Consider the following 11,042-nt stretch of genomic DNA (forward strand, 5'->3'; position numbering starts at 1 on the left):
AGTTTTCAATATTTTGTCTCTGAAAGTATTACGTAGGACCTATGAACACTTAGTTTAAGTTTCTTTTTTTATGAACTGCAGATGTTAGATATTTTGTATATCAACATTAATGTATTTTGGAATGTTGATATATATGTTTATGTAAAACTACTTATTTATATTGACTATTATATTGACTTATTGACTATTGAATTCATATATTGTTATTATTTATAAGAAATTAACCATTCGTTTTTAGGATTTAACTTACTATAATATTACGTTAATATAAAAAATAAAATAACTTCTATATAATAATATTACTTATATTTATGTTTAAAAAGTCAATTTTATAAATAATTGTAATGTTCATAATTTGTTGGATTTAATTTAGTATGGATAGTTGTAATTAGGACAACTTGTTAATAAATGAACATGGATCATCATTTGCATCAGCTTATTTCATTAATAATATCAGACATCTGGGAGGTGCAATCCAACACAATCTAAAGATTGACCTTGAGATTTGTTTATGGTCATAGCATAGGATAACATGATTGGGAATTGTCTTCTAATCATCTTGAATGGCCACGGTGACTGAGATGAGGACATGGACATACGCGGGATGTAAACTTTTGTTCCTTTGTTTTTCCCAGTTCTAATTTTTGCACTAGTTACATGCTTTGCTAGTCTGGTGACTATTAATCTGCTTCCATTACAGAGACCTTCAAATTGATCTAAATTTCGCAAAAGCATTATTGGTGTCCCAACTTTGAGTGTTATATTATGGTTTGGTAATCCTGATGTTCTCAATGAATTTAAAAATTTTGGTGTAATACCGTCATATACATCAACGTCCATGGTGTCTGAAGTATCAATGCAGTCTACGCTGAGGTATTCTTTGACTTCACCTGAATTTTATGAATAACAGTTGTTAGACTTTTAAAATATGACAAATGTATGAAAAAATGATAAGTATGAGTTAAGTATCACCTGGAATAGAATCCAGAACAGATTTATTGATTTCATCTACTGTTTCAATTCGACTGGCTAGAATAGCTCTTGATATAAAAAACATCTCATCATTGAATTTTTGGTGTAGTTGTGGATAAGTGATATTGATTATAGCTTGGATAGGGTCTTTGTAGTTTTTGATTATCCAGGAAGAAAACTCTTAAATTTCAACAATAATAGAGTTGTGCAATCCCTGTTGTAACAGTCGCATGTTTTTGGTCAAGTTCAGGATCTGGCAGTGCTCCCAAAGATAGGATGAGTTGATAGTTGCATGAACAATTTGTCTAAAATCCCCTTCAAATACTATTACTTTGCCACCAAAAACAAAATCAGATTTGTTATGTTCTCTCAAGATATCTTTTAAAGTTCGATCCAGTGCCTCAAAACAAAACTTGTGTGCCATTGGTACTTCATCCCAAATTATGAGGTTGGCCAATTTCATCAAATTTGATAGTTCACTACCTTTTGTAATGTTGCAGACAGAGTGTTCAAGTGTTGGAACTTGAATTTTAAATTTTGAATGAGTTGTTCTACCTCCAGACAATAACAAAGAAGCTATACCACTTGATGCAACTGTTAGAACTATTTTTCCTTCAGAACGAAGAGCAGAAGATAATGTGTTCCACATAAATGTTTTTCCAGTTCCTCCATATCCATATAAAAAGAACATGCCCCCTTTTTCATCATGCACCGCATTATTAATCTTTTGGAAAATACGTCTTTGTTCATCTGCATATCAATAATAATTTAGATATATTGCAATGACTTGTATTGCAAAAATATTTAGAAGAAATGACTAACCTGTCATACTTGTAAAATTTGATTGAAAGATACGTAGTTCATCATCCTTGTTATAATCAAGTTTAGCATACACTAATCAGTTGCCACAGTAATTTACTGCAAAATCATTAGGATAAGGCATGGAGGGAAATTCCTTTAATGTTCTCCTATTGTTCTGTAAAAGCTTCTCAATTTCAATCAAAGTCAAATTTTTCAACAATTCCATATTCAGGTTGAGGCCTGCAACAAACAACTTAAGTTAGCATACTTTCATATCAAAACTTGAGATTAATATTGTTAAAAACTATTTGACATGGATTTCTTGCAATAATTCTTTCATTATATAGAATTCCATCAGAAAGTCATTCCTATGTTTTCTTCCAAACCTCCTCAGGTTTGTTGATACTATTTGACATGAGCATAGTTACGAATAATCTCCTCAAGAAGTTTCTAGATCCCCATTCTTTGACTTCCTTGATAGCTTCAACATATTCTCTATCATCTCCAAAAATCCAGAAGCTTCACATGCTTCTCTAAATGTAGGATAAGTTATGTTTGAACAGTTCACAGATCTATGTAGAATATTGGACCTTTAACAATTGTTAGCATCCTCCTTAGTTAGAAAAGTTCACCAGTTGTTGGGGGAACCCAAATAAGTCTTCCAATGGTATTTCCTTTTTTCCTTGGTTTCCAACACCTTTGATTCTTATTATATACATACTTAGTAACAAATTGTGGATATGTTAACTCCCTTGCATCTGAATATTTCTTATTACACTCCATCCAACTTATGAACATGGACTCCCTAATTGTCGGTTTTGCCATGATTTCATCAATGTCATCACCATCCTTGAAGTACACTAATTGCTTGCCTGGTAGATGAAAAAATAATCGTTCAACAACTAGATTTCTTCCATGAATTGGAAATGAAAATATTCTCCAACATGCTTCGCATGGAGAAATATATCTGCAATCAATATATTGTTTGATTTCATCCTTTGGAAGATCAGTTCAAAAACCTTGCTTCTCATTAGAAATAATGGCAGCGGTAATTCTATCATAGCCCTTATTGATGTACTTAAATAAGTATTTGATTGAATTAGACCGGTTGCACCATTCTACATTGACATGAGCCTGATATTTGAGTAATATGGTAGGATTGTAAGGAACCACAAATCGGTTATCTAGTGCAATATCATTCTTCAGAACGCTAAGACCATTGTTTCTTCGACGATAATGAGGAAAACCATCTTCTGAAATTATTGTAGTATCTTCAAATTTCTTTGGAAAAAATCGAGAACACAATCCATTTTTCATGCATGGAGATGATGTCTTAAAGATTCCACATGGGCCGTGAATCATATGTTCTTTTACACAGTTATACAATTCTGCATCTTCTTTGGCACATGGTATTTCAACTTAGATTACTTTGTCAATATTCATGGTTGTCGGATACTTGCTTGATGGATGCAAAAATAACAACAAATGAGCATGTGGCAAACCACGTTTCTGGAATTCAATACTATACATGTCTGCAATCATAGATCAGTTACATGATTAAAATAATCAATTAAATGAAATAAGTAAATAGTTAAGTATATGAAGTATACAGACATGCTATGACCCTTCCCAATATGTTCTTCTTTGTTAAATCTGATAATAGTTGGTCAAATTTGATTCTGAAAACTCTTGCAATGATATCTGGCCTGTCTGAAGGAGTTAATTTTAAAGGGTTCAATATTCTGGAAATCTCTGGCCATTTTGGATTGCACGTAAAAGTTACAAAAAGATCTGGGAATCCTACATGACCACATATTGCCATGCCATCAAAATATAATTGATCCATAAATCTCCTACCACCAACAAAGCTAGATGGAAGCACAAAATGTTTTCCTTTCTGTGAAGCTTTTGTGTAGCTATCATTGCTTGATTGACAGAGGTTATTGTATTTGTCAACCCTGAACTTCGACTGATTGTTTTTGATGAATGATAGCCTTTCAGACTCAATCATTGTATATCCATTTACAACAAATTGTTGGAATAATCTTCTTGATCTAAGAATGATCATTGGCTCACATTGTCGGGTTTGAATTCTGAAACAAAACCATTCCCTAATTGTTAAGCGGTTACGTTTGAGTGCTAAAGAATCACGATGATTAATATCATGCCTATATCCATCTTCACCATAGGGAAACAGTAAAGGATACTGATATCCCAAGTAGCTTGTGTGCAACTCGTTTATTCTTTGTAATTTTCATGTTCTGTTTTCCATAATAATATCCCTAGGAGATGCAGTGTCAACATCTCCTACTATTAATGTAGCAACCTCTGAAACAGTAGGGATGTTGTATATACGTCCATCGTTCTGCCTATCAGCAATAAGTTTTAATTTAAGATCATGACATGGCTATTTTGCATATTTGTCCCTTGCCATACGAAAAGATTTAGCGTGCACATTGTACTTATCTAGCATGTTTGTTAGTGTTCTAACAATTTCAGCATCAATATCATTGTTGTTCCTACATTAAATTTCAGATCAATACAAACATGCAACATAATATAATAAGAACTATTAAGACAAATTAATTGTACCTCAGTGATTGAATTTTGTTGTGTATCTCGTTTTCTGTATCATAAATATATAATTTAGCAAACTTTGGTTGTTGTCCAATTGGTGGAAGAAGACTACCAATTCTGTGACATGATTGTCCTTGGATTCTCAAATTTGGTGGACCACCTCCATTGTTGTATTTATTGTCAATTTTTGCTCCAGGTGATGTAAATGCAAACATCATGTTGTATGTTCTAATATTCTTCTGATAAGTTCTGCTCTGTTTTGAATCTGATTGAAATAAAAGTTGACTTAGCTCATCCGGGGGTTTTTTCAACATTGGCAATTCAACTTTTCCATTTGAGCAACATAGCTGAAAGTTCGGATTAATCATATGATGAGATTTGGCAATGCATTCTTGATACCACATATATGCATTGCAATGCTGACAAACATAGATCGGATCTCCTATATCTGCATACAATTTGCAAATTAATATAATTATCAGTTCAACTTCCCATATATCATAACAACTATGTTTATGAAAAACTTTTTAGATTACTTATCTTGCATTAGCCTCCGTGCTTTGATGGTTCATATCATGTACTTCATCAATGACTGCTTAATTAATAATGATGAAGATATCAGTAATAATGACGAATTGTTAATTTGATTTCCAAAATACAATTACCTTCTATTGTTTCACCACGCAATTCAGACTTATCTGAATCTGATTGTAGTTCATCAACATCTTCTAATACAAATGATTGACTTGGTATATTCCCTTGACTTATGTTAGTCACATTATTCACAATGCTTTCAAACTTGTGAAGCAAACTTTGAGGCTTTTTTCGTGAGGCTGTAACATTTCTTTGAACATTCCTAAATCTAGGATCAGAAGATTGAAGTTGTGATTCCATATGCAATGAATCTTGATTAACAAAATAAGTTGTTACATCAGCTAATGTTGTACGATCTCGTGTTTTGTTTTCAACGCGCTTCTGATTTTTGCATGTAGCTTTCATCCTCTTCTCCTGCATTATCAGTTTTCTTTTTATTCTTGCACTTAAACTGCAAATTCTATTTTCATCAGCTATCATTCTACATTAAACAACACACACAGTGATAATTATTTCGGAAATAACAACATTTGCATAATATATAAAGGTTATATATGAAGATGATAGAAAAAACTTCTACACGAAATTTTCAGAACATTACAGATATAGTTCATAATACTGCTTTGTGAACAGATAAATGAAACAATTCCAATTAATGAATAACAATAGTATGGTGTGCTTCAACCATTTACAACAGATTTGATTTACCAAATTCTAATATGCTTATCCATTAAAGGTTGTGTTTACATAAGGTTATCTAAAAATTTTGGCAGTTGCATGATATTGGATAGATGAATCGTGAAATTTTTACCGTCAAAATTAACACCACTATAAAGTCATGTCATGGGAAACATGATTTGGGGTTCTTAAATGCAAGTCTTTTCACCTTAATGTGTCTAATCTGCCAGCTTTATACAATTACATTTCATTATATTATATATGATATTTGCTCTTAGACATTGCTTGTAGCGTAGGAAACAATCATCAAATTCATTGGTTTAATGCAATACAATATCGTACCGTCAACTTTAACTATTGCACATTTTTGGCTTTATTAAATGTCGGTCTGATGATTGCTTTAATGAATTATGATATCCTACTGCTCTATAAACTTTTACGTATTTTTATTAAATGCATGTCTAATCAATCCAGATAACATGTTATAAAAAAGATATGAATATGTTAAACTGAATGCATAGGTTCGAATGTAAGAAAAGTTCGAATTAATATACATGTTAACGATCATGTATCAACGCGTATAATGGTAGTATTCATAACACGGTCTGATACTAGTCTTCTTTAAAAACAATGGATAACATGTTCAATTCTGATTATAAATACATAAACGTATTCAAGGTTACAATTTTTTTTTATAATACATGTTACTATTGACTTTATATATGTTAAGATATAAAGTCACTATGATTTATGAATTGCTAAATACGATCCCTAAATATATCAATGAATTAAACATTTAAAGATCACAACATACAAAAAGTGCACAAACTTTCTTATAGGTAATCACAACCAAAACTATTTAAAATACTAAAGAAGGTTTCCTAGTGCAATTTATCAAAACAGGATCAACGAATGTAACCTTTGAAGGAGCCAAAACATTTCTAATAAAACCAACATAAAGTCTTAAGCAAAATTTACTACAATAATTTCCATAGCTTTCATAAATTAAATATCATTTCTCGTTCTTGATAGTCTTCATTGTCTTTGTAGCTGACAATTGGGCTAATGGCAGGTCCTCCAAAAGATCAAATTCCATGAAATTTGATGGAATATACTCTATGTCTTCATTGTTACTGGTAGTACAAAGATCTTTTCTGGGCGTGACACATAAAACAACATCCGGATCAAGATCAGCAGTCCTAGAAAGGCACATCTGCAACGAATTATATGTTTAGTCAAATTACATCTTTAAACTGTCCAGTAAAATTAAGACACTAAATGTATGTACTTATATACTTACTAATGAACTATCAGTATCAGCAAATAAGTCGCATGCTGCATTATCACCACATTCAGGAAGTTCCATTGCCTAAAAATTTAACATTCAAAATTATAAATTTTGATCAGACCACAAATCAGACCGACTTTAAAATATTTACTAAAGAACTCCCAGTATGAGTATGGACATCAGACTCATTAGCACTCATACGTTTCCTAACCTCAATTGCATGCATTACTCAATATACATTAAAACATACAATACAGGAAAATGGGTATTAATAAAAGCAACTAATTTCAAAAGTACTCACTATGGACTTGTCCTTATGAACCTCTAATTCATCAGAACAATTTTCCTTAGCTTCAACAATTTCCATTACCTGCAAAATTTGATTTGTTTAGTTCCATCTCAAAATACATGACATAATCCATACACAACAATTAAAATTACAACCTGAGTTTGTCCAAGAATACTACTAATGTGACCTATAATTTCACGATCAGTTGAAACTCTCATTACTGAAGCAGGTCGGTTATTTCCTTGTGGCTTGACCTTGAAAGCCAAAGTACAACCCAAAAGAACATCTAGATCCTCCGGAAAACACTTAGGATCCTCCTCACCATCCTAATATATTTTGAAAAACAAAGATGAAATGAAATATGAGTATTATTATGCCACTATTATATTACTAATGGAAAAGTAAAGATGTACAACCTTGGTCATTTTCTTTCGCAAATCACCAGCAGAAAGACCAATTAAATTGATGCAGTCTTGGTCCCAAAGCATGAAGTTAGCAACCTTTTTTCCATCGGTCACTTGAATTTCAAGCTTGTACCTGAAAACATATATTGAATCATAAATAAGATTATAACATACGTAATCTACTAAGCATTAATTAGTAATTAGTAAGATAATTTGACTACACAGCTATTACTAACCTCATTTTTGTATACTAATTATAACCATCACAATTCAAACACTTAAAAGAACCAACTTCATATGTTCTTTTTGCACATAAGTTACAAACCAAGTAACTCCATCCATCATTTCTTAAGTTAAATTTAAGGGTATGTGCAACAGTAACACATGAAATCTCCTACAACAATAAAAGAAGGATTAATAATAACAAAAATCGATTATAAAAGTATACAAAATCAAAACTACCTCTATGACAGTCAGGATCTCTGAAACACTCTTAACAACAGTTTTATACATAAACCTATCAACATGACTAATCTGGGAAGACCCACTATATTGGCTTCCCTCCTCAAAAATTTCATGAGCAGTAGTTCTACACAATAAACATTAGTTAGTACTTATCAAATACAAAGAGTTATAGAATAACATAGTCGTAATATAAAACTATTTTACTTTGAAAACTCCTTCCTAAATTCAGTCAGTTCAGGTATATCATCTCCCATAATCAACTTCGATCCATTCCAACAATTAGACAATGACACTGGCCATGAACCTATATACAAAATAATTGAAATAAATTTCCAAATAACGCAGACTAATAAATATAACAAACATTTCGAAATACAATCAAACCTGAGGCAGCCTTTATCTTTGCCTGAGTAAGAATAATAGCAGGATAAGGTGTTTCACGACTTTCCCTCCAATAACTAACCAATCGCATACAATATGAATCCCAAAGAGTGCAACAGATTGACGCACCACTGCATTATAGAAAAAAAAATTCAAAACAACATTAAAATAAAATAATAAACTTAATCTATGACAAATAATAACATTACAATCAATTGTACCTCAAGTCCTTTAGGTCAAAGACAACATTTTTGGAACTTGGTTTCTCCTCCACATTATCCACCACACCAATGACATCTAAAATGAAAAAACAAAACAGTAAGTAAACATAACAAAAAAATAGCAAACATATATGAATCATGGACAAAAAACTTAGCAACCAACAAATATGCAGAATAGTTTCCATCAATGATATCCTTTATACTCTTGAACTTCCAAACTTTTGCAGGAATACTGGCAATTGGTTGTCGTCGTACAAACGTTGCTCCAATAAACAATAGCTTAAATGGGTGATCGCAAACTCTATATTGAGCTTTGTTGTTAAGAATTTTGAAGTTATGCATTATATAACTTTCTCCCTCCTTTAGTTTGTCTTCCTACGTACCAATGTCTTCCTTCTTAATCATAGCAGGGATAACATCACCCTGACCAGCATAATCATGCATAAACATCAAATATATACACATAGACAATACAATGATACAATGACAATACAATGATACATTACCTTTTGATCAGTCAGAATCATCTCCATATTTCGTTTGTAATCCCATGACTCAACAAATCACATATCCACAATTCGGACAACAAGTTTCAATGTCTCCCTTTTTCCATCAATATCCTTGATCATATCAAATTTCCTTGCCATCTAATACATAAAAATAAAACAGGTTAACTGCTTTACAGGAAAAAAACATACAACTTCAAATTAACAAAACACATGAACAACACTGAAAATAACAACAAATTATATTCAGAAGTTTCTAAATAAAAATTATCAACCTTTTCTTCCACAACATAAACACAACAAAAATTATATGTTCAACCTTTAGAAGAAAATAAAAGTTGTGCACCGAGTAAGAAGAAGAACAAAAAAAAAGAACAACAACAACAACAACAAAATGTAAAAAAAACGATAAAAAAATAACTACAACGAAAATGGCTTCTGCAAACCTTCAAAAACAAAAATCACAAAAAAATAAAAAACACCAACAAAAAATTTTTAAACTTAACTACTGTTGGTACGAAGAAGAAGAAAGCAGAAGAAGAAGAAAGAACTATCAAGCAACAAAAATAAACAGCCAAAAAATAAATTACGTTGCCACGAAGAAGAAGAAAGAATATGCAATGAAGTCGAAGAAGAAGAAGAAAAAATAAAGCAAATATTTGTTCGAACGAAGCTAACGTAAGAACAAAAAAATAAAAAAACAGGAAGAAGGAGGCTTACGTTGGTAATTTGAAGAAAAGAACTTTTGCAAACTTTCAACAACAAAAATCACAAAAAAATAAAAAATAAACAGAAGAAGAAGAAGAAGAAGAAGAAGAAGAAGAAGAAGAAGAAGAAGAAACAACCATCAACCAACAAAAATAAACAGCAAAAAAAAAACTTACGTTGGTATGAAGAAGAAGAAAGAAGATGCAATGAAGTGTCGAAGAAGAAGAAAAAGAAACGCAATATGTTTTTGAACAAAGCTAACGGAAGAAGAAAAATTGAAATGCCTCCGCTAAATGCAATGCCTTGAAGAAGAAGCTTCTGTCTATCGACACCATCAATCAACAATTAATGCTTTCAGCGGCAAAAAATAATAAAACCCAGAAAACGAAAATACCCTCTATTTGAGACAGGTGCCGGTAAGTTAAGATGTCTATTTCAGAAATTTACCTACACTAAGAATTTCTTAGATATATAGTAGATAATTTTTTTTTATTTAAGCTTTATAATATATGGTTATTTTTATTTTAAAATATTTTTTAAAAAAGAATTTGAACGACGGATATACATAGCGGCTCAAAAAGGTGAGGGCACATAAAATACTTTTGATTTTGCCTTTTCTCAATCAGTGTAGCAATAATCAACGTTGCGAATGCGATGAGCAAAAACACACCTCGATTCGGAGTTCAGAGATAGTGCGGACCAGGGGCTATGGCTTCTCAATCCCCTTCTCTTCCCATTTCCCCACTTCAAACCGCTGGTTTCACTCTATGCTCTCTTTCTCTCTGTTTTTTTTTTCTCGTGCAACTCGATAATGTTAAACATGATCTGCGAACAATTTTTTGAAGCTCACGAACACGCTCTCCACTTTCTACTTCGCATTTGGATAATCATTGATCGATGAATTCAATTAATCTAGAGCAAATAAAAATACGGTGATTTCGTTGTGTTTCATTTGTCGTTTTAGATTAACTTACTATAGCTTTGTGTGAAATGATTAACCTACGTAGTTAACCTGAGCTCTGGTTCGTTATTCGAGAGGTGTGATTACTGTGTGGATAATACTGTATTTTTCATCGTGTTTATTTAGTTTGCTGTGTCGCTATTGGATATTTCTGTGCTTGATGTTTCAGAAAAGTTGTTGGTTATATTATTTCTTAT

General features: G+C 31.8%; 1 protein-coding gene and 1 pseudogene across 1 annotated transcript; both read right to left on the reverse strand.

The window, feature by feature from the left end:
• Window positions 1-453: 453 nt before the first annotated feature.
• On the reverse strand, window positions 454-5,364 carry LOC114163444 (annotated as a pseudogene).
• A 1,270-nt stretch (window positions 5,365-6,634) lies between these two features.
• LOC114163445 lies at window positions 6,635-9,203 on the reverse strand. The gene is made up of 12 exons (XM_028047754.1): window positions 9,177-9,203; window positions 9,054-9,093; window positions 8,671-8,746; window positions 8,453-8,580; window positions 8,273-8,372; window positions 8,066-8,192; window positions 7,840-7,853; window positions 7,616-7,736; window positions 7,355-7,525; window positions 7,212-7,280; window positions 6,923-6,991; window positions 6,635-6,835 (listed from the first exon to the last, which is right to left on the reverse strand). The coding sequence occupies exons 1-12, from the start codon at window positions 9,201-9,203 to the stop codon at window positions 6,635-6,637; spliced, it is 1,143 nt and encodes a 380-aa protein (XP_027903555.1).
• Window positions 9,204-11,042: the final 1,839 nt, after the last annotated feature.

Source organism: Vigna unguiculata, chromosome 9, assembly GCF_004118075.2.
Source record: "Vigna unguiculata cultivar IT97K-499-35 chromosome 9, ASM411807v1, whole genome shotgun sequence".
NCBI classification, from domain to species: domain Eukaryota; kingdom Viridiplantae; phylum Streptophyta; class Magnoliopsida; order Fabales; family Fabaceae; genus Vigna; species Vigna unguiculata.